This window comes from Nothoprocta perdicaria, unplaced genomic scaffold, assembly GCF_003342845.1.
Source record: "Nothoprocta perdicaria isolate Ctin4 unplaced genomic scaffold, notPer1 scaffold_1, whole genome shotgun sequence".
NCBI lineage: Eukaryota > Metazoa > Chordata > Aves > Tinamiformes > Tinamidae > Nothoprocta > Nothoprocta perdicaria.
Genome location: NW_020454093.1, coordinates 9,635,594 through 9,660,335, shown reverse-complemented (window position 1 = coordinate 9,660,335; position 24,742 = coordinate 9,635,594). Strand labels below are relative to the sequence as shown.

The 24,742-nt window shown below is 44.3% G+C and overlaps 1 protein-coding gene across 2 annotated transcripts in view; it reads right to left on the bottom strand.

Annotated features, from left to right (window-relative positions):
• Nucleotides 1-24,742, bottom strand: part of PLPP1 (phospholipid phosphatase 1) — a 54,252-nt gene that overhangs the window by 5,557 nt on the left and 23,953 nt on the right. The window contains exons 2-4 of one of the 2 annotated variants that reach the window (XM_026037421.1): nucleotides 24,293-24,444; nucleotides 20,828-21,108; nucleotides 5,772-5,829 (exon numbers count right to left, since the gene is read on the bottom strand). In XM_026037421.1, the coding sequence (XP_025893206.1) occupies nucleotides 5,772-5,829; nucleotides 20,828-21,108; nucleotides 24,293-24,444 (491 nt within the window). The remainder of the gene's footprint in view (nucleotides 1-5,771; nucleotides 5,830-20,827; nucleotides 21,109-24,292; nucleotides 24,445-24,742) is intronic. The other variant, XM_026037415.1, reaches the window with a different exon arrangement.

The following is a 24,742-nucleotide window of genomic DNA, read 5'->3' as shown; positions in this document are numbered from 1 at the left end:
GCTGCGGCATTTCTCAGGTTACAGCACTCTCCGCGAGAAGGATGTGGGCGCTGCTGCAGCCCTCGCTGTGCTCTGGCTCGCCGGCCCGGCGCGGGCTGCTCYGTGGCGAGGCCGCTTTGCTCGGCTCGCCTGCTACCCGCGGCCTAAAGGCTGTGCCTGGGGGAGCACAAGCCCCGTCCTCCAGCCTCACAGCACCGCTGTTCTCCTGCATTTCTCCTCTCTGCTCCAAAYAACACGCTTGGTACCAGCCAAAGCCAGAGCCAAATACAACAGCGTTTCCAGTAAGGAGGTTCTTTTCATGAGCTCTGCAGCCCAACTTGCAGGCAGGCAGGTACTGGGGACTGGGTGTTGGGCTGTGGGCAGCAGTGCCCTGTGCGGCTGGACCCACGTGTGGGGCAGCACTAACATGGGCAGGCGATTCCCGTCGGCAGCGAGGCTGGACAGGGGGGCAGGCGATTCCCGTCGGCAGCGAGGCTGGACAGGGGGGCAGGCGATTCCCGTTGGCAGCGAGGCTGGACAGAGGGGCAGGCGCTCGAGCAGCCCCTGCTCCACGCTACGCGCTGGCCGAGCCGCCTCTCCCGTCCATGTCGCCCTCCTGAGAGGGGACAGCCTCTCGGCGCTGCCCTCCCTCCGCAGCGCTCGCATTGCCCTGGTTTCTCACCCCACACTGCTGCTCCATTCTGCTAATGCCAGCGATGCATAAGCAGGATCCCCCGTATGTGTGTAATTCACCACGAACGTTCCTGAAGCAAGGAAAGGAAGAAAGGCCCGGTGCAACGCCCCGCTTCRGGGGAATAAAGCCCCAAAATGAGGACCCAGATGTCACAACATCCCAAAGAGCAATCAGAGGGGTGAGAGGGGCAAGGAAAGAAAAGCCCAACAGCTACAGGCTGAAGCAGCCTTGCTTGACATCCCCCCCACTGCAGGCCGAGCTGCACAGCGTTTCCACGCACCCAGCCCTCACTGTGGGACATTTAGCAGCGTTTTCCTCTCCCCATTAAGCACTCCTGATGGCAGAAGCACAACGCAGCCCATCGAGTGGGGCCTCTGGCACCGCTGGTTCCCCTGAGAGCTGGGGAATGTCTCACGTCCCCAAAGGCTCCAGCAGAGCCTCCCACCAAGCACCGCTGCACTCCGAAATCCAGCAGAAGTCACTGCTCTCCGTGCATCACACAGCCCATGCCAGTCCCTCAACTTCCTTCCACCTTGATCCCCTACTAACGTCTGGGACTTAAGTCTTTCCTGGGTAGGGATCAWACAGATTATTGCCCACTCCGAAAGTCCACTCCATCAGCAATTATGAAGGTTTGTATCATAAAATCTTGATAAGGAAACTCCGTTTTACATGAGATCTTACATAAGACGTTAGCTCTGACTGCAACATTCGTAAGTCTGCTTATTTAAAAACGAATACTACTTTTGGCTAAACCTCGGGTTGGAAGAGCACCCCTTTAAGCCTCAACAAGCACWGTGATGGGAAGAGCAGCTCATGGTGGCAATCACACATTTGGGACCTCATTCCTACCAGCAGATGGGCCTGCTATGTGCAACGCACGTGTCCTTCCCCACCAGCAGTACATGAAGCAGTTCATGGTGACACAGCTCAAGTTCTCGGTATGTTTTCCTCCAGAAATYAAAAGGCACTAAGAACAAGCAAGAGTAAGAGCAACAACTTCCATATCGCACATCCTTGACCTCCAATTCAGTTTACTGATAAAGTGATAGGCACCTGTTTCTGCTACCTGTTGCACCTTGTGTGGTCATCAGGTCAGTCATACCCTACTGCTAAAGAACAGGAGGCAGTTTTCAGGTTGCTCAAGAGCTGGAAAGAAACTGAAAACTTGCAGCACAAGGAAACATTCACTTTTTACTGAGATTTTATCTTGTTTGACTGGTATGTTCAAAACACAGTCTTCCTTTCCCCTCACCTCCTTTCTGGTATCAATTACGGGAGCTGAGCCCTTAAGTCTTTTTTGGCTTTGAACCCTTCTTTTTCTTCCTACCTCAGAGAGACTTCAGTTAAACCCTCTCTCCTCCAGCAGTCCTGCTATCACTAACTCCTATCAGATCACGTACGCAGCAGATTATCCAACTGCTCAAGCCCAAAACAAGAGTGGCAACTGAACTTTCACCTCTGCTTGTGATTCAGCAATTCTGCTTTAGTAACTGCCCCTGCAGAAGTATTTCTGTACTTTACCTACTATTTTGCAGTACGGCTTCATTACAGGCCCCCATTTCAAGGTTCTGCCATTTCAAACTCGCGGCTCTTGCACTTTCTGCAGCAGAGATGATTCTCCCCCCAAAAYACTTCAAGCGTTGCCCCATTTTCGGGATGCATAAGTGTTCGGCAAGTCACATTTCAACGTGCGCTCCGTGCGCGAGCTCATCCTCCCCGAGGCAGGGCCAGATTCCTCGCGCGCTCGGGAAGGCAGCACCAAGGCTCTGCTTGTGCCTGTGCTGAGCGACGCCACGTGTTGCACACCGTCCCGCTCGTGACTCGGCCTGCAGCTGGGTAAGGGTGCACACMGCTCCAGAGCGCCCTTCAACAGCAGGTTATCGCATGCAGCAGGTTTGGTTGGGAGCCAGGGCCCGCGCTCTGCCTTGCCACGTGGGCAAGGGCAGGGCTACAAAGTGCTTCTCCTCACCTGCCTGTAGCGACTGTAGCGGGGAGGGTGGGTATATTTTTTTGTATGTCCTTCCCCCTCCCTTAAATAGGCTAAGTTCAGTGCAAAGGCTGGTATGCAGTAACGCTCTGCTAAACAACAGGAAAAACATCCTGCACCAAAGCTGGTAACCTGCTCCAGCAGTTTCTGTCTGAATACACTTACTAGAGAAGAGGACAGAATGGAAAGCAGGAGTCCAGTCTCCTCAAGGCTGCTTATTATTTTTATAAAAGGACAACAGCTCCGGAGGCGGCAAGAAGCTGAGGAGGAGCACGAGGGAGCTCGGAAGCTCCCTGGGAAGCTTGTGCCCCACCACGAGGCGCTTGCTGACAGGAGAGCCCGTCTGCACGCACAGCTTACTTCTCTTTAAGATACCACCCCTATCGCTCAGCGTGCTTTAGTGTTCACAGGATGCCTCAGCTTCAGAGCACATCACTGGCAGAAGCTCGAGGGTTACACGAGGGCCTTGCACCCGCTAGCAGCAGCAGCCACCGCGGAGCAGCCACCGGCTGCGCACACCTGACCCAGGTCTCCAAACAGGCTGCATCTGTTCGCTTCTCAGGGGCCTGGCATTTTGAGGCTGCTGTTTCCACTGCCTGCAACGGCTTTCCATCGTGCCTGACTGAAAATAATCTCCAACAAACCCCTTACTATTTAACAAAAGTGCTAAAAGAGCCAAATATTTTTATATCCTTGCAGTTTACAGTGGCTGAAGTTAAGTGATGTTATCTTGCAATTGCTCAAGTCCTGGAGAGACACAGGGAGAGTTTTTTGGCATCAGAGCCATAGCAAGCTTGATCACACTGCCAAATGGGGACCAACACTAGCCCTGGACTCGTGGACATTGCAAGGAAGGAGAGGATGAATCTGAATACCCCATCTCACCTTTCCCCATGCACAGGAGGTTGCAAAGCGTGAAGCTCTTGTACGTCTGCATGTATCTCACCTCCAGTTTTTACTTTGCACTTTTATACAAGCAGTTTTCAAGCATGAAATTCTGGACTTTGCATTTTGCTGACGCAATTGCCATTAACAAACCATAAGAAGTCACATTGATTATATAAAGGGCTAGTGGCTAACTTCACCTACATTTTCAATAATCAGAAGGTGAGCTCTACCTTGACAAAGATGCATACTTTTTGCATCCTTTGCATCCTCCTAATGCACTTTTTAAACCTATGAAACTTGTACTCTACTGTTGGTTGGGCAGGTTAGTCGCAATCCATACAGACACGTCCTTCCGGGTTCCTAAAAGGCCAGCTAGCACGCAGGAACGCCCCGGACAAGCTCCTTGCATGGATCCAAACTGTGCCATAGGCAGCAGCACAAAGATTATCCGATGCCCAATGAAAAAATGCAATCATTACATAAAATAAATCCCTTGATTCTCTTGCCAAAGACTGCCTTTTTTCAAACTCCTAACAGACTAAACACACACGGTCTGAGGATGAAGGTGTCGAGCACAACCCCCGCTAGCCTGTCCACACCACACTAAAGGTAAACTCAGTATTAGGGCAAGCAGGGGGGAGGATTTTAGTTAGCGAGGCAAGACCCGAAGGGAGGAGATGTCCCTTCTCCCAGCCCTGCCTGGCTGAGAGCCCTGCTGGCCACAGCCATGCCCTGTAACGGGGCAGGGCCTCTTGTCACACATGTGTCATGGAGATCCAGCAACTTTGCCAACTCCTCCTCTTGGCCCACAAATCCTGCCCTGGTGAACTGGGATTCAACCTCCTGCCAAGGGACTAATCCAGGCAGTGGAAAACAGAGCCATGCACCCAAGYAAGGGCTCTTTTCTCACCAGCTGAGCTCAGAGGCAGCAGTGCCACATTCTCATATTGCCCAGGCCCACGCACAGGGAACTCAGCTCAGAGAGATACAGCTGTGCTGAGCAGGGCAAATCAGCACTAGGCTGCTACAAAGTCACTGCTTCATAGTACTATGGAAATAGGGATTTAAATCCACAAGCCCAAACCTTAGAAAAGAGACACAGCTGGCAAAAGGATGGAATTGGAATTTACAGTAGAAAAGACAGCAGGTAAATAAGGAGAGGGGAATTAAACCAATGGAGCTATAAAGTATTCAGTGCAGTGCACTGAATACTGAACTTTTCAAGAAAGCTCAACTTTTCTGGACAAAACAAACAACAGAAAAGCACAAGACCTGCCCCTCCTCCCCAAAAAAAAACTTCAAGTACAAAATTTTCTGGTATCCTGGAAAACGCTTAGTTGTTTAAAGGGCAAAAAAATTTGGAATAATCTCTTCTCCTGTGGATCTTATGCTATTGCCAGAAGAGAAACAGTGTGAAAAATGCAGTCAAGACAAATGTGAATTGGGTACAAGCTCTCTGAAGACTCTAACACTCAGAACAAGAACTTTCACATTTCACAACTGCCTAACAAGATTAATACTTTCCATATTACACAGCAGGGAGAGGGTAACCAACTGAATCCTCTAGTGCTAAAAAGCTTATTTTAGGAATGAGGATAATTGGCCCTAGATGTCTTACAGCAATTCARGCTGCTTAACTTAGAGTCTGATACAATTTAGTCAAATCCTCATATCCAGTAATTATTGGTGAAATGTCTTCTTACTGTAGTTGCTTCTGCAGACCAATCCYCCTTCTCCCGTCTCCAGGATGAGGAGTCAATTAAATTAATTCTCATCTGTCATGTTGTTCTTACAGGACCACCCAYGTTGGGATAGGGTTTAAATTTGGTTTCTTTATAAGCTTTGCAGATTTCATTAAGTCAGACATATCTTATTACACGTTTTTATATAGCTTACAATGCTTTCAATATAGMCAAACTTCAGTAGCAGCGTATTTTGCAAATCCGCTGTCACCGAGTTCAACTGAAGACAGATACAGAGGCCAACTACCTTGTTAAATATTTTTAGAACAAATTCTGCCATTTCTAACCCCAGTATCAGTGTCCTTCCCTTAGAGATGGTGACTAAGGCACAGTCTCCATTTATCTCAGAGAAGCATCCTACGGAGTAGTGTCCTTTGCACTAAATAGCCCCAGGAACTGCTTCTGTAGCAAACATTTCACTTTTGCATTAGGTAACTCTTGACATTTGTTGCCAAGCAGATGGGAAGCTCATACTTACTGCGAGGAACAGCATGCAGTACATGGAGAACGAAGAGTGGCCAGAGTAGAAYGACAGCCTGGAAGAGAACAGAGCAGAGAGGTCAGGCCGTTTCACTCGCAGCACTCCGYGGCCTGCACAGAGCAGGTTCTCTTGTGGTGAAATGCAAACACTTCCCCACYTTCTCTTTTCTAGCCAGGAGTCATCACTTGCATCCAACAACAGGTGCTCACAAACAGCACAGACCTCTTGATTCAGCAGTTACCCAGTTCTTAAGCTGATCCCAACATCAATAGCAACTACAAATGCTCTGTGTAAAGCTTGACCATCAAGCAAACCCTTCCYGAAAATAAGCAGCAGTCCTTTAAAGCAGGCTCTTTGTTCTGCCTCCTTGATGGCTATAAAAGAAGCAACACCAACAAAYCCAGCTTTTATCTGATAGTAAACATTAATAGCACCCAAACAATTAGTGTTTCTACATGGTCTCCATCAAGAGGCAGTAATTAACTACTCCTGCTCCTATTTAGATGTTTATAGATGTGTTTATTAAATATACTGATTCTCACGGCTGACAAAAGTGAGTCACTGAAGGGAAGAGGGGAAGAGTCAGGAAGAGCTTTATGCCTTTAAAGCCAGTGCTCTAGCTAGTCAAACACAGGAGCTGACACATCATCTAACATCTAGAAATAAACGAAATACCCGAGTATGTCTCTAAGAGGACAACACGGCCTTCAACTTCTGAAGGCTTTTAGGAGGTCCAGACTGCAGCAAAGAGCCAATYGATGCTGAGAATCTTCAGGACACCTGAGAGCACCCCATGAGTTCCTCCCATACATGGGATTTCCAAGAGAAAGCAAGGAATGAGATGGAGTCGAGATGGAGCTTCTAAAATTGGAGGAAAGGCCTATGCATCAATAGGAATGATTCATTTCATTGTTCACTTCTTTATCAAAAAGATAAGGCTTTAGCCAAAATAAAAGACATTTCTGAGAGAACCTGAAGAGAGCGATGAAAGAAACTAAGCTTAAACTATACATGTTACTTAATACCCATGTGTAACGGAGCTGGCAACCTCACAGGTTATGAATAAGACGTAAACCAAGTTATGTGTCTGGATCAGGATGCCGTGCGATTCACGGCAGAGCAGAGCAGTCCTCTCTGGCAGGGAGGCCACACGCAGGCAGCGACAGCGGAGCAACGGGTCCTGCAGCTCCCCGGGCGGCCTCCACCACAGGCAGAAGCAGCCCCTTCCTTTAGCACCTTGGCCAGGTAGAGCGCCCAAATCAAAAGTCAATGGAAACATTTCTACTCCTTGGACCATGAGCAATGAAGGCAGCTCTCCAACATGCAGCAAATCATGATCGACTACTCAAATATCATAAACAGGACAATAAACAACCTTGTGCACAAGTGAAACTAACTCAGCACATTAAGGATCTTTCCAGTGCCTGCTGCAGGAAAACACCCACATTTCACATTTCCCCACAGGTTGCAGAGCTCTTGCTTGACCTCATAGTCAAGGCCTTGTCAATAGCTCTCAGTTCGAAAGATGCTGAACAAGAAGCCCCAAAGGATTTTTGCATATGTGGTTACAGACATTTTTCATTTCAGTTCTTAAATAGAAAAACTTCATCAGTCATTTGTTATCTTCAGATGTTTAAAACACAAAAGCATTAAGTTTAAGATGAGCTTTGCTCGTTACTAACTAGATAATCCCTCTCCACTTTAGCACTGCTGAAATCTCTTCTGTAGCCATAAGCTCTGGATAAAAGCCCATTACAAAAGTGAATAAAATAAGAATTGCAAAGAGCTCGGTCCCTTTCACACAAGCCACAAAGCTAAGCAAGCTGTTCTATGAGACAAGCTATAGAATAATTAATTCCTTGTTCTCATCCAATTCCAACATTTTATCCCCTGAATTTGGTTCTACTACCATTACCTGTAAAGCAAAGTTCCTGGCAATTCCTAAAGGCAACATTGTCAAATGAAGAAATCTGAACGGTTAATGAATGAGAATGGGAATAAAGATCTAAATTTCCTTTGGAATTCCTATACCACTTTATAGGTTTTTGTTGATTACTGCCATTTTGGAGCTAATACATGCCTAAAAATCAATAAAATGTGTAGAATGTCATGTTCCAAGTTGAAGATGAAATTAGAAATGCACTCTTCTGATCAGGCGTAGATAAATATGCTCTGCACGACTGAATATTTTGTGCTTGGCACAAAACATTGCCAGAAATACAACTGGGACAACGTATTGATCCAACTCACTTGTTGTGCAATCCCAGTGAAATATCTTTGGCAATATCACCGTCTCTCAACTTCTAAATAAAAAACATGCTTAAAAAGGGGAGAAAAAAAATGCAGACTTCAAGCATCATCTGTCCTGAAACAATGGCAATGTTCCTGGTTCTTGCTCAGCWGGCCGACGAGCCTCTTCCCAGGCCAGCAGAACGTCCCGTGCACCCGGGGAGCCGAGCGGGCGCMCGGTGCAGCTCCCTCGTCACCACAGGCCGTGCTGGCTGCGTGAGCCCCCGAAACACGGCAGTGCTACAGTAAAATGCATGAAACAGGAGAACAACCCGACCCCTATGCTTGGTTAATGAAGGAAAGAATAATCTCAGTAGGAATTGGCACATTAGGTTGCATGACCATATGTTTTTCAAATAAACATTAGAGCAGCTCCCAGCAAAACTAATCCCCTAAGATTGGAAAGTGCAAAGTCTCTCATTTTAATTGTTTTTGTAATATTAAGTCCAACATCAAAGAAGAGTTTTGCCAAGGTCCATACCTACCTCAAAGTATCACTTCTGATGAGAGTTTTAAGGCTTCGCTAAAATAGGAAAAAGCAGAATAACCTTTAATTATTGTCCTGCATCTTACTATTGAATTACAAGAAAGCCTTAAAAACTAACACCAAGCCTAATCATACCATCACTTTCTGGTGTATATAGTTGGACAAAACCAAAAACAAAATCCACAATTACAGTTAGTCACTGCAGTCTGTTGCAAGTTTGCATTTTTAAAGAGAACTTCAAAAAGCAGCTGAAGGATGAACCATCCTTCCAAAGAAGTAACTGAGATGGATGCTGAACCATTCAGAACTTTACCCAGGTTTTCTAATTACAGACAGGCAACTCTAAGGAATTGCTTCTTACTTCATTTCCTTCTAATCTATTTCATTCACCTGAAGCAATTCAGTGCACAGGGCAGAACCCGAGTGGCAGAAGCACCATGTCTTGAACCACATAAGCTGGAGAATTAACCTTGCAGTACAGAAACTAGATTGTATCGCCCTGCAAGAAACAGCATGGTTTTGTAAACTTTGTTTGTCAATGTTTTACAGAGTGAGTTATTAAGCAAGTGTACCAGAAATTCAAAATACAGCCTGCATTTGGAGTTCAGGAAACCAACTGATACTGTGTCTCCATGCAACTTGATTGCAGGAACAACTTAATGTGCAGAAAGTGCACTCCTCTGCAAGAGTCTGACAGAAAAATCAATAGCCATAGTGAAACAAGGGACTAGGAACAAGCTAAAAAGTATACAACATGACAGGAAATCGAAAGACTATTAGTCTTTTATACCAGAAAGGAATAGATGAATAGGAGCTTATTTTGTGGTGCCATGATAAATCTGGTAGAAGCTAAATGGTAAGGGAACCTTCCCAATAAAGGACTTATGGAATGACCCCTCCAGGAGAAAGGCCCAGTCGTGTTATAAACACTTCCACTTCAGCCAACAAGCAAGCAAAGAATGGGCTGGATTAGCCAGCTGGTCTGTTCTCCCCTCAGATCCTTCAGGGTCAAGTCAGGCTCAAGGCCCCGCCGACACTCGTGCTACACACRCCATTCACCTGGGCACAAGAACATCCCGCAGCAAAGCCTGGTGGTTTCAAGCAAGCAAACTCTACAGAGTGGAGGGATTTCCCTCAGTGAAAACTTGATTTAACAAGCAGCAAATCGTACGCACAAACTGATGCAACACGTATTCCTTAAAAAGCACAACCTGCGCATTCAGAATTAAAAAAAAAAAAAAACCACAGCATTTAAGCTCCATTCTAAATTCCTAAATTGCTGGGGACTTGCACAACTTTGTCTAACTACAAATTCCAAGAACAGGAGTGTGGGTTAAAGGCTTACGTGGTACTCTGAACTGAGACACCTCGACAGTTATTTCCGAGAGATATCTGAATAAAGGCCTAAGTCACTTGTTTAGTAATATTAGCAACAAGTTAGGACTCAGAAATCCATTTTCACAAAATAGTTTTGTACTTTCCCTCCCCCTCAGTAGTTAGGTTGATACTTATGATCAAGGTCTTTCACTTGCAGAGGAGAGAAAACAGAGACTTCAAAGCCGCCCAGCTCGGGGTTCCTGAATTGCACTGACAACGTATTTGCTGACGTGCTTTGTACGATGCCCTGCTCCTATCTGGGGTGCGTGTGGAGCTACACAGCTCACTCAACACACAGCAGCTCACTCAACACACAGGGTAGATCCGAAGGCAGCGTAGCTGTTTTTGACACTTGATGTTTCATGAGAGCCACCTGAGCCTTCTGTGCAGGTGGCCTGTGAAGGAAAGTGTGCAGTTACTTGTCTAAGCAGGTTTCTATCTTCACTGTTTAACCCACTGACATAAACCATATCTAGCAGCCCCTGTTAAGAAATACCTTTCCCCTTCACCCTTCTAGAACAAGTCTCAAGATGGTTCCAAAACGAAGGGCAGAACCCAGCCTTTTCTTAAGCCCACAATGAAACAAAGTGGTTAATGCAGCTATGTGCACTACAGGGCTTGTCCTCATTGCAAAATAGCAAAGATTTTTAAATATCTGTAATGAACTTCCACTGGTTTCTTTGGGCACTGAAGAGATGAGCATCGCAGCATATGAGCATGCAGACATCATGTAAAATGAGTTTTGTTTTCACAAAAGCATTACGTACTCATGGAACAATCTAACTGGCAATCACTATTAACTGGCTATTCTGCATCTGTCAACAGTTGTGCTGCAGGAATAAACTTTACTGTAAAATAATCCATAAGGAAAAATCTCCCTCCCCTACTACCCCATTTCTCTTCAATAGACAACAGCTAGACTGGATCTTGGACCTGAGAATATTCTGTTTTTCCAGAATTCATCAGGGAACAACAAGCTATTTAGTCATAAAATTCTTATCAKGTACATAAATATGTAGTATGTGCTGAACTCTCGATAGCACAAAGTTCACGAAACTCATGTTGCAAGAGCATTCCACATTTAAATTGCAAAATTTCCACCATAAGGTATCATCATTTTGACAGTCTTGACTTATTCAGTTGAACTCACACATTTCTAGTTAACTCCTCCAATTAGGAAAGAAACCCCACGCTCTTATTTGCTTTCTTTAAAGCAACTTTCTCTCAGGAAAACTCAAAAGTATTCAAAAAAAAAAAAAAAAGTATTTGAATAGCAGGAAAGGGGAGGAGAAAAATCTCAAGCCACCATTTCTAAAACCTAAGGTCCTGCTTTCACATGCTTCAGATGAGAAGCTTCTGTTCAATTAGCCATGTCTGCACAGGTTACCCACGCAATGCTCTGACTCACAGGAGAGTTATTCCCACTTTACATAAACAGAAGGAGGAGGAGGGTAATCCCGATCAAATCTCAGGCCGGCTTCTCGCTCCGTTTCCCCACGCACGGGGCAGCGGGGCAGGGGGACGGCGGAGGCGGCACCCGAGGCGCTGCGGGCACTGTCGCAGGCCGCCGCACGCGCGGGTGCGCGCGGGCTGCGGCCTCCCGAGCGCCGCGGCCTCCCGAGCGCCGCGCTGCGCAGGGAGCTGCTCGCGCTCAGCAGGGCTGGCGCCTCGCGGGGACGCAGCGACCCCACCAGCAGCCACCGCAGCCTCCTTCCTAACCATCTGCATGGAGTACTCAACACGGGTGACAAGTTGAGCGCTACTGATTGCGAGTGTGGTAATAAACTGTGTGCCAGTTCCTCTGGGCATGCGGTACTGAAGCTTACACAAGACCTGTTAAACTTGTAACCCAGGTTACTGGACGTATGCAGYGATGCACTGGAGCATCAAGGATGATTGAAAATAAAACTGCTCAGGGTGACCAGCTTTCACAAAAGCAAGACTTTCAGTAATGAAAAAAGGAGAGCAAATGCTACCTGTTACCACACGATGGGCCAAGTCACACCATGCCAAAGCAGAGCTATGGTCAGAAGCTTCATCCAGATTGCAAAACCACATCTCACTTGGTTAGAGCGCATTCATCTTCCTGAACGAGCTCTCCTTACTGACACTTAACTTCTAGTAGAACTACACTAGAATGGCAGCTCTGCATGTTTCTGGATGAACGCGGCTTCAGGCCATCATCTGTAGCCTAGAAGTTCCTGCCATTTAAGCATTTAAAGATAAGCTTATTCACTGCTCTTCCTGACCTTGGTTCCCTCCACATAAACTCCCAGCAAGTATCAAGCATGGGTTCCCGACTGGAAGCACTGGGTCCCCAAGGTAGCTGACAATTTGGTTAGGACAGGAGGCCAAATCAGCCAAGCTATGCCTTGAATAGCTGTAATGGAACAAGAGCAGGAAGTATTTAACTGAATAATTTAATTTCTTCCTTAAAAACACCTCTGTCCTTCTACTTACTCCTCCAACTGCTTTAGTAGCTAACTGCTTACGTAACTTTTTGGCATACATGTTTCAAACGGCAAGTACAACCAAAATTAGCTTGATGAAAACTAAGTTTTTTGAAAACTTTCAGCACTGCAGAACACCTTGTAGGTCAGAAACTCCATAACACAAACACTCAGAATGCTGTAAACAACCTATAGGTTTTCCCTTGGCAGTTAACCAGCCCGTGGAAGCCCTAGAGACAACTCTGATGTGGGAGGCTACCAGAGGCTGCTAGGTTAAAGTAAACCTCTCAGTTAGGCTTTGATACATGCAGCTTGATCTCCAGTGAGGCTTTAGGACAAAGTTTTAATATAAGAATACTTCATGCAGCCTTTCTTTTAAGTTATTTCGATACAGAAAAATRTTTGGTCTTGCAAGACCTAAAAAGTAAGGCAAGAGGGGAGGAGATGGCTTAAATTGAGATATATTGTTTAACTTGAAGCAGAAACCTGCAGTCTTTGGGCTTACACTTAAGAAGTCAAATCAGGTCATTTACAAGGGGTAGCTTTGCAAGGCAGGGGGACCTAACACTACCCCTTAAAATGCAAGTATGTACTACAGATTTTCAAAAAAAAAAAAAAAAAGAACAAAAAACTATACAGTTATAAAGCTGTTTGTTAGTCAAAAAGAATACAAGAGCTTCAAGAGTTTTCAAAATAAAGGCAAGTTAGTCCCACATGGGCTGTCTGACACAGCTGGATAGTTACTGGAAACTGTTCCGAGTTATTTATCTTTATCTACTCACATGCATGTGCACCATCCGTGAAAGTGCTCAAACAGCCAGCTCTAAACAAAGTAGAAATAAAATTCCTGGCAAACGATTAGTAAATGGCAACACCTTAGCAATTGTGTTGAAATAAATTATCAAGGTCAAAACAGCCTGCTGTAATTTCCTACGGACTTCTTTGAACATTACATTTTSAGTTTAAAGTGGCAAACTATACACAACTTGTTTCGAGTGCAGTCAGGGAGGGAGCAATAGATCAACTTAAGTAGGAAAATGGTATTTGTCTAACAGACATTTAGAGTTGTTAAGTCAAGTCTGTACATTAGCACAACAGCTGTTACTATAAATAAGCACCTTAACAGCTTTGTTATGTTCATCACAATTGATGAGAGTGCGAGCATGAAAGCAGAGACCACCTTCACCTACCAATGTCAAATTAAGCATCTCTCACATGCTTAACCCTGCTAACTTCACTGGTCTGCTTTAGAGTATCAAAGTACAGGTTGTGCACCTGAGTGCTCCTAAACTGCCAGATTTCTACAACTTGGCTTAGTCCTTTACCACCTTGGGATTCAGTTGTGTGCATGGGCTCAGCGAGCTGAGGACCTAGCTGCCTGCCGGGTCTTAAACGTACCTTCAAACCCAGCACTCAAGGAACTCTAAAGTTCTGCCCCATCACCCCACTCAGCTTCAGTTTTTAAATTTTACTAACAAAAAATATTTAAGAGCAATTATAATACTGGGATAAACCTGCGTGGGCAGTTAAAAATCTCATAATTAGTTAATCCAAAAGCCTTGCAGTAAATCAAGGAAATGAGAGAAGGTGGCCTAAGTGCCCCTCAGTGCACACCCAGGGCTATTACAGTCTTTCAGAAGGTGTGCAGACAGAAACCACTGTAGCTACCACTAAAACAACAGCCTAGAGCAGAGTGCTGTACACTGCAAACAAATTTAGCACAGCTAAAAGGGTGGACATGAGTAGCCCAACTGAGCATGCTGCTGTCCAGCTCAGTTTTCTAAATCAGTGCTGCTGCTCCCTTCCCTCTCTGAGCTCCTGCCCTTTTAAGGAAGAGCATGCAAGAATAAATTGTTAAAAAGTTTGCTGAAATTTTATAAAACTGAAAGGAAGCTCAAAAAGTGCTCAAGAGAATCGACACCCAACATGATTTAAACTTCATATATAAAGGTAAACAAAAAAGTTTGAGTCACAGAAATTTGCTTTCAATATATAATATAATTTAATAAAAGTTGGGCAACCATTCTGTGCAGTACTGGAGATGTTTGAATGCCACCACTGCCTGCACTGACTTGCAGACCACCTCCTTGCATTTTAGTCTATAATGTATATTCTCCACGCTCTCCATTCAGAAGCTGGGCTGACATAAAGCTGTGTTCATGGATGTGCACAGTGCACAYGCATGGACACCCTCTTGGTTAGCTAGGAAACTGCTCCCGTAGCTAAAACTGCCTGTGGAGAGGTCTAACGTAGCAAGAAGTGGTAGGAGCTCMGTCCTCTCCCTTCCTCGGAGCGGGGCAGGACGGCCACATCCCACCTGCAGCTTTGCCATCCAACAGAGCGTTCCRCTGTTCCCAACCGGGGCAGACTGCTGTGGTGCCGGTGCCTTCCCACCTGCAAAACTGAAACTGCTCCAGGCCTCAGCCTGACAACACGGCCATTAGGCGTTTATATCTCCCTTTAATGATAAAAGGCAGCTGGGTCTGTCTGAAGATTGCTGCAAGGACGCAGAACATCTGCTTTGTGAATGGCAGAGAGTAAGGGARAAGGGAGGGACTTGTTCTGCGCAGGCCAGACTGCAGCGAGTGCCACCGCTTCCCTGGAGCGATTCAGGAAGCTCCATCTGTCTCAGGACAACGCACTGCGGTTTTGTTATGGCACTGGTAACAATACTKCACTTCCAAGAAACCTTGCAGAACCTTCCCAACTGCATTCAGAAATACTTGCAGATTAATTTTATAAAAGCTGAACCCAGTGACTACTCATACTGAAAATTCAATCCAGATTTTTCAAATACAGTCCAAAAAGATAGCAAAATTCCATGACGACAAAAGGATCCGTCTGGCAGCCACGGAATCCAGCTTCTAGCAGATTTAACATGTAAACAAYGAGCAAACCTAAGTTTAAGTCATGATTGCTATAGCAAAGCAGTCATCCAGGTACAATAAACATGTAAATAAATTAAAATTTAGAAACAGAACACATTGGATGAGACTTTACAGGATAAACAACACTGGTGCTGCACCCTCCTTACCAAATTTTGCCATTACAAACCCRTATGTCTGTCTCCCAGACTACTGCAGGAAGCGATGCTAAAACAGAAGAGAGGTGCAGTGAAGTAAGTACAGAGCTTTGAACTTTAAGAGACACGGGGATGCTTCTTTTGCATCAGCACTAACCAAGTTTGCAACCTTTTCCTCCCTAGCATATTTTTGTCCCTAAAAAGCACATTGTTATTTAAAGTGACTATTTAAAAGAAACTGAGCAATAATACTGTGTACTTCATACTACAGTGTTTATTCTTAACATTTCCTGGATTAAAAAAGTTTAAATAGCATCAGACTCAGTATACCTGACCTTTCCACAAGGCTTTAACGCCCTGCTTGCACTGCCAAGTTTGTAACACGATACACAAAACCAGCAGCTCARTCCTGAAATGAGGGCTAAAAATACTGCAAGCTATATATAACAGCTACTACATTGTTTTACAGGTTATAAAAAAAAATAACACTCATTCAGATCTCCTTTGATTAAACATTATACTTCAGTACCGGAAGTTTTTGTTCTTTTACTGTTTTTACCTGTTTGAGAAAGAGGATACTTCAGACCCAAGAGGAAGCAAACTTGCTGCCATGGCTCTGTTGCCTTCCTCCTCCAAAGSATGGGCAGGACCTCAATTTAAGCCCCTCACTGTGTTTGGGCTGAGCTTCTCATGCAGTAGAGCACACCTGTGCCAAGCTGGGGCTAACACTCCAGCCCACACACACCCAGATAAGATCCTGACCTTCCCTTCCAGGCTGCCCTGCTTCAACAAGTCTCCTGCATTCCAGGTGCAGCAACCGCCCACAGAGCCCATGGCTGTCACTCCACCAGCACCATCCCTAAATGTGGCTGGGTGGCACCCTGCCACCTCCCCGGGGCCCTAATGGGAATGCTCCTTAACCCAAGTGAACCAATATAACCTAAGTGAACCAACAGCTTTGAAAGATGCCCTTTTTGGTACGAGGAGCCTCAAAAATGTTTCTAGAGCAATGCAGTTACACACGAACTAACTAACTGTTCCATTAACAAGCTGAACTTTTAAGGTGTGGAATTTCTCATTCCACAGTTCTCATCCTAGAGGAAAAAAGCAACTCTGAAATGTTCTACTTTGTTATTCCACTGAACACTCAAGTTTTATTGTTTGCTGATTTAAAATAGACTTAATTAGCAGGTAGAACACAGCACACTCATGAGGAACAGTAAAGATACTCAATCACAGCTTGTGAACAGTGGTCTCCCTTGGCTTTCTCACATTCAGAGGATTGAATAGGATGTATGAAGAACCTGCCATGGGTGGGACACAAGAGGCTTCATAMAAGCAGCCAGATTTGCAACACCTGCGTCCCTGCCCTTCAGCCCTCCGGCTCCGGTATCCTGCAGGAGCAGCATCCAAGCCAGGCAAAGGCAAGGAAGTAGCTGGCAGCCAAAGGAAAAAGAGAGACCTGAACTATTAGAGCTGCAGAAACCAGAGAGCAGCAGAGACTCCTTCCACCCCTATCATACAGAGCCTAACATTCCTGCATATTTTACTTAGCCCAGCTGTACTGATTGGAAAAGCTAAAGGAATTTGGCAAGTCGCTGGCTTTACAGATAGTGAGTCAAGGACCTGTCAGGCAGTTCAGCAGTATTAGGGTACTCATTGATTCTAATTACTAGTACTAGAGGCAGAGGAGCTTTTCTCCCTTTTTTATTTACAGACAGTAAAACTTGTACTGGCAGTACCAGGACTTCAAACTTACTTGTCCAAACTCCTAAAACAAGTGCTTTTCTACAACCTTTTTTTTTTTTTTTTTTTTTGGTAATATTTTTACAGCGGAAAACAATTTTGTTATGAATTTACAAGGAAGCACTGAATAAAAGATCACATTGCTTTTCTATTGTAACTGAGTACAGATCTCTGAAAATACCCAAAAAAGTATAAAGAAAATAAACTCCAATTCTTTTAACACACAGAAACAACTAGCTTAATTCAGAAACTCTCAGTTTGCCTAGGACAATATGACTGCCTTGCCCTCCCTCTCCCAGGCTATCTTTATGCAAGTGAGGACACATGGCAGCAGGTTTTCCCCTGACAATTTTAGCCAGCTGCTGCAGAAATGTCTCTGCATTTCAGCTCCAGAGCATGAGGACCTCCCCCGTTTGCTGCTGCACCCTCTGCTCTAAACTCCCTTCTATTTTGGTGGCTCATTAACTGCAAGGTATGTAGGCACATGACTGAGGAGCATTGAAATCACCTTCTCAAATGTGGGGCCTAACTTCCATGAGAAAGTCAGATTGATTTAGGAGATCACTGCATCAGGACATCCACATATACAGGACTGTATCTTACCCTATCTTTGACTCTCTACTAACTTCACTGCTTTTAGTTGCTATTTATTTACAGTTTCCCACACATGCAAAAGCCTCAGAATTGGGACTGGGGGCCAAGGTGAATTTGTATTTAACTGTGATCACTTCATAGCAATTTTTAACCAAACAGTACAGATTGCCTTACCTCAATATCAGAATTAAATTATCAAACCAACTATAAACTTTGGAGACAGAGCAGAGGGAACACAGTAATAGCTGGGAATATAAGTCAAGAGGTCAGTGTATGAAGAGGTCGCAGACAGACCTTGCTTCCTATATGCAAGTTAGTGAGATTTCAAAGCACTAGACACAGGGAAGAACAGAAGCTAAAGATCACTCAGCGACATCTTCCCCCATGTAACTGTCACACAATTGTACTAAAACAAGTCCCACACTCAAGGGTAAGTTGCCCTGGGGTTTTTGCGAGGGTATATGACCCTGGCTTGTTTTTCAGCATGCAAACATACACTCAAACTTACCTTTCATGGCTGCTTATATATTTATCTATGCAACTCCCAAATCCAAATGAAACAATACTACAACTTCTGGAAACGGAATGCAAACCTGGTAATATACAGGCCTAATACCAGACAAGTACTGAATACTGTTAAGAGAAGGCTTTAAGTTGTGGAAAGTTTCCCTCCAAATTTAAGATATTTAAATGGAAAATGAATCTTTTCTACATCTTCACTGTTCAGCCAACCAGGAGATGAAAAAGCAGTTGCCYGTAGACATGAAGCAATCTGAGGAAATTCCACATTAGAACATCWTTCTTGAAAACACTAACCACAAAGCTTTCTACGTTACTGTTTAGTCAGAGAAGGGAAAACTGTAACTCCAGAGTACTTTTAAATCTGATCCTAAAACTGCAAGCTGCTAATGCAGCCTTTCATCCCTCTGCCAGCCAACGCCACTAGTATGAAAGAGGGCTTTTGAGGACATGAYGCAGGCTGATGGGATGCTTTACAAAACTTACCCAGGATCACGCAAACACAGAAAAAAAGGAAAGAAAAAGAAGAAATTGGAGTTTAGCTTCCCGTTAAAAGCTATGAGACTTCTACTATGGCAGACCAGCCCTCTCAAAACCAGAAAGGTTTTGTATCAACACCGTTTTAGGCATCCAAATCAGCTCAGATTCCCTTCCCCGTTCCCATTTTTCATTTTACAAGTTCTTTAGGTTCATTCAGAGCAAGCAGAAGTTGAACTGACAGCTCAGAACTATCCWGCAGTCACTTCCATGCTGAAAGCAATCTGGTTTTGAGATTTACAAAGCACCTATGATTCAATGTAGCATTTTTAACTTGTCCTATTTGAAGCTTGGACAACTGTCCTTCTGCATAGCAGTGCAAAGATGAAAATAAAACAACTGGAGCAGCTATTGTTGAAGCAAAACGTTGAGACATTTTCAATGTACACCACCACCTTAAATCRAGGAGACCATAGGAAGGACGTAGCCCGGCTTTGTCTGGATGCTTCAGGATTCCTGTCTCCCCCTCTCCCACAATACAAAGTGCAACATGAAAGTCTTTATTCCTCCCTTTGTGTCTTGTAAACTGTCATTTATCTTCTCGTGTAGATTTAATCACAAAAGAATTCACTTTTGGCAGTTACTTCTGTTAATTCATCACATTAAAATCTGCAAGATGGACAAGACACCAAGACATCCATTACTCAAAAATATACTGCCAAAAATCTTGCTTCATTTCCTGGCCAGATCTGACCTGTCTAGCAAATTAAATTCTAACAGCAAAAGGCTGAGGATTTTTAAAGTTTTCTTTTTTTCTTTTTTTTTTTTTTAAAAAAAACTCAGCATCCTAAATTATTCCAATTCAGATCCTTTAAAATTTAAAAATAATTAAAAAATCAGTAGTTTCAGTGTTCAGAAATACTTTGTATTGTATATTTTGTATGTTTTCATGGAAACTCCTTGGTTTACTCTGCCTTTTTCCAAAGCAAATTTGACAGTCACAGAAAGAGAACAATAGAAGTTTTATTTAGAAGTGTATCACATGCTTTCCTGGAAGAGAGGAGATATATTGTACCTGGAGCATATTCTGACTCTCTGACTCTACAGGGCTACTCAAGGACCAGAAAAATCCATCAAAGAATCAATCTGTGTCTGGAAGAGGTTAGAAAAAGTCAAGAGAATCACTCCTGAACAGGAATAGCGGCATTTGTAAGACAAAGAGCCAAAGAGCTGATCATGAAGCACTCCTCTACACTAAGCAAAAAAAAAAAAAAAAAAATCAATATGCAGCATTTTTCTACAGTTGCTGACGAACACTGAAAGACACTGTCACTGAGGCATTCTCTATGTGCAATGATACAGGTCTTCCTGAGAGGAACTGAAGCTTCTCTAAAAAGCTTCTGAGGAGTTTGAGCCATTTTAACACCACAAATTACTCTAATCATGTTCAACAGGTTCATTAGCACTCGAACACTGCTGTTTACACCGTACAAGGACGTGACTCAAGTATGTTAGGTGAATCATTTTGGTTTTCCACTATCTTGCTGCAATCGAGCTATCTATTAAACATTTAAGGTAMGGAAAAACCTAATAATGAGCAAATTGAATACAGTAATTCTTTTATAAGGATATATGACATGCTTATATATAGATATATAGAGATAACTGTAATTTTTATTAAGATTCTGTTTCTGAATGACTTGGCTTCCGAGCCCATATCCTAATTTGAAAGCAAATTGCAAAGTCTTCTCTTCATTAGGATGTGCAGAGATTTTAGAATCAAATAAACAGAATTTAGTCAAAACTCAGCCTGTTACTCACATTTTGTTAGAAAGCAGASTTGTGCACAGGATACTTCATGCATTCCTCTGTACATAACCAAAATCCATTTCCAAAGGGTAAGGAAAAGCAGCCCAGAGCCCAAAAAGAACAGGCTCAAGACACAAAATCCATTACAAGTAAATGGTAAGGGAGGTCAGGAAACCTGCCGTAGCTTCTGCACTCCCCATCCCAGGTCATTCCAGCGGCTCATTCGAGCACCCCACAGCAGCCCGGCCCTCCCAAACCCGCAGCAGCGAGGGCCCAGCCTCACCTTCCCTCATTGATCTTGGCCTTGTCCCCTAGGCAGAGGAAGGTCTCGACGTAGCCGAGCGTGCAGTTGATGCGCGCCCAGTCGGGCTGGCACACGGCCAGGAAGTGCGGGCGCAGGCGGCCGATGGAGTACTTGGCAATGTCCGTCAGCGACTGGCTCGCGGCCGCTCCGAACAGGAACGTCCCGATGGCTTTGTAAATAGTGGCTATGTAGCTATTTCTGACAAATGAATTGGAGTGCAAATGGTTATAAGAAACAGAGAGGGTCTCTCCTACGATTATCTGAAAGAGAGAGGAGACAGTAATTAATGAAACTCATCTGCTTTTTTAAAAACGTTACTCTGTTGTAGATAATGCTTAAGATACATAGTGTCACAACTCAGTTTTGTAAGCATTAAGCTCTAGGAAGAACTACAGGATGGCAGGAGTGAGAGCAATAACCATTTTCAAATAGTTAAAACCTCTTATGTAAAAGAGAAGCTCTCTTTCCTTATCTTGTTTCCTGTTGAACCAGGGCATGATGATTTTCAGAATATGTAGTAAAACAAAGCCCACTCAGAATAAAGCWTTTACCTGTATTACTTGACATAAACCTCATTAGAAGTCATTTTCTCTAATCACATTTTATTCTACATTTTGCACTAGCTATGTTTCTGCTGATGAAGTTTTATTTTCTGTATTCAGCTGTTGATTTTTGTAAAGCTAGAGATTCTTCTGAAGGGTCGAGACTTAATTTCCAGATATAAAGGGATAGTTATTTAAAGAAACCTCCTATTGCTCAGAAAAATTAAATATTTAGGGGAGGAAAGAATTGTAAGAGCACGGAAGGAAAGACACTATTGAGGGTTTTCACGATTTATTCGCCTTGCACGTGTAAGGGGTATTGAAATCTCTCAAGTGTTCATAGAAAGTTCTTAATTTGTTTTCATGACATTTCTAGACATTTCCGCCTTTACTGAGTACAAAATTCAGCTTCATGGTTAACATACAAACATGTATATGCTCCCAAACAGGCTACCTTCCTTGGGGGAAAAGCTCAGCTTGTACAGGTTATGAGACGGATGCATGACTATATGCATATATGCAAAAGTGACCTTAAATAAAGTCCCATACTTAGCAAGTGAAGGCTCAATTAGATTTTTTTTTCCTAATGGATGAGGCAGTAGGGAGAGAATGAAGTTTCCATGATCCTAAAAAAGTACAGCTCGTGGGAATGAAAATACTCTAGACATACTGACACCCTGGGCAAAGCAGCTCCCAGCAGCTGTGCAGTTGTAAGGCAAAAGAATAATTTCATCAGGGATGTGACGAGACTTAYTTTGTGCTATACCAAGAACAGGGACTGAGGTTGAGTACAGGTGATTAAGCYCTCACATGGAATCTATCCATCCCAGAAAGAAACTTCTAAAGGAGCACGGCTGAAGAAAATCAATCACAGTTTTGGCAGCACATTGCGTGGTAAACACTGCTGCGAAAACGTGAAGATGGTTATATGCCATTCCCACTTGCCAGAATTAGGGAGCAGAAGACATAGCAGTGAGGACAAGTAGACTAAGGATCATTCTCAGGCAGACAATAATCCAGATCTGTGCCAGGGAGCCTGTCTTAACTCACTCGCTGACCATGGGTGAAGTGCTTCCTAATCTGATACATAATGAATTCAAATTCCTTTAGTTTATTCCTTTTAATTTAAGTTGCTCTTCATATTACTGATGATGATCATTGAGAGGAAAAAGGCAGCCAGTGTGAACTTCATCCACACTGCTAGTGTCATGAGCTACAACAGCCAGGATAACAGCTCTCACCTCAGCTGAGGCCGAGGGGGAAGGGGAGCGATGTCCATGCAGCATCTCACTGCACCCACTCACTAGAGCTGCTACCCTTTAGCTGTTGAGCACTGGCGAAGCAGCACCCTCTCCTTCTCTCACCTGACTTAGAAGTAATCTTGCCAGAAAGGTCCGATTGCTAAAAGCAGTTCGCTGCCATTACAGAATTAAGCCTTGTCAGCTGATGGTTTGTATCAGTTCATACGCAGTTTGGACAAATTCAAAAGGACAGAAATGTATTAAAAGTTACTGTATTCACTGAAGCCTTCCCTGACTCGGCAAGTTCCTGAACTGCAGTGGCTGCTAGGGAAGCACTTGGGGCAAATACCACTATTTGTTTGATCTGTTCCCTGGGCTCTTCAGGCAGCCGTTTCACAACCRTTGGAAATGGGACATCCAGCTAGACAGACCTCAACTACAACTAGGGTGATTGCTCTTATGTAATACTGACTACTGAAGATAGTCCAGTCTAAAAATAAGGAGTCCTACCTGAAGCAAAAAGAAAAAAAAAAGTAAGCTTTTTCAGCTCCCAGAGTATTTTCATGAGGAGCTCACGTGAAAAGCCCAAATGCACGTGCATGGAGCTGAGCAGGAGTCTCGCCCCTGGGCACCTCAAGCACCTCTGCGTGGCTCCGGCCAGCCCCAGGCAGGGAGCYACGGGCCACACCAGTGCATGGAACTCCTGGCTAGGCACCACGACAGCGTAGGGCAGGTGCTGGACATACAAGTCTCATTCAGGTCTTCCAAGGGGTTTTGACAGTTTGGGAAGGTCAGTTCTTCCAAGAATATGTAATGAGGCCAAGTCCCAGTTTGGACTTCCAGTCCCCTATTTTTACTGGGGGCAGGAGAGGATCATTCCATCCAAGACCAAGTATGTACAAGCTGACCTTAATGCTGGAATCTAGATAAAAATTCCTGCCTTGTATCCAAGAGAAAGTCAGATGACCATCACCACCCTCCTGACCTTAAATCCATTAGCGAAGGGAAACAGTTGGACAGTACTTGTATCTACTCCCTTTTCTGCTTTTATTTCCTAAAGTTTATTTGGCTAAATATTTATATATTTTAAACCCGCATTTGGCATAACAATAATAATAAAACCAGTTTTAACTCTGCTCAAGTTGTACATTTGACACAATTGAGCTTAGAAGTCACCCAAAGACACGAGTGCAGCTGAAGCTTTTTGGCACCTCAGCAGGGATTCAGGGGCCCCARGGGACAGGTCACTGTTAGACTAAGGGGCAGTTTCCCAAGAGAGAAGACCCACAGCTGGGGACTCCTGACCATACCTCTGGAGCAGCACTGCTGCTTCTCCCTTTCTTTTTTCTCTCATAAATCCAGCAAGGGGAACAGAGGGGAAGGAAAATCCATCCTCCACCTCCAGTTTTGCACCAGACTATGGAATTTCATTAGCTTGGTTCAGATGAGCAAAACAAGTCCCTACAGTCAATAGCAAGCTAAGCTGCTTTAGTGATCCTGACCAGGGCAACATCTCTGCAGCTTTTGTGCCTTCTCTTAGGGCACTATCCCAAAGCCAAGGCGCTCCAGAACACAGGGTGAAGAACCTGCTTTAACAGATGGCCCCTCCTCCCACTTCCCCATCCCCATTGAAATGAAATGCAATGAAAAGTTTAACTTACAACAGTTACACAGAAAGGAATAATTATTCCTGCTAACAACTTATAAGAAATGGTGTCCTCTTTGTATGGATAGCGGATGGAGTCATCACTACAGAAAACTCCTCTCTGGAAGGGGATACGTCTTGAATTGAGAATTGCAAAGGGCAAGCCAGCTAGCAAAAAGGAATAAAAAACACATTACAGAAGCAATATTTAGACTCTTAATGAAGATTACACCCCCACATTTTCAAAGAACAGTGCATTAAGAGGAGAAGACATGCAGCAATTCAGAAGGGAATGCACTTTATTTTTCCAAAGGCTGCCCTCATGGCTTTGCAGCTCAGGTTGCTGAATCTCATACTTGCATGGGGAAGGAGAGCAGGGCAGAGCTGCTCTTGTGGCTGGGGCCCATCAGGAGCCTGGAAGGAGCCTAGAGCCATGGCCAGGTGGAACGTTCAGGGACAGCCAGGG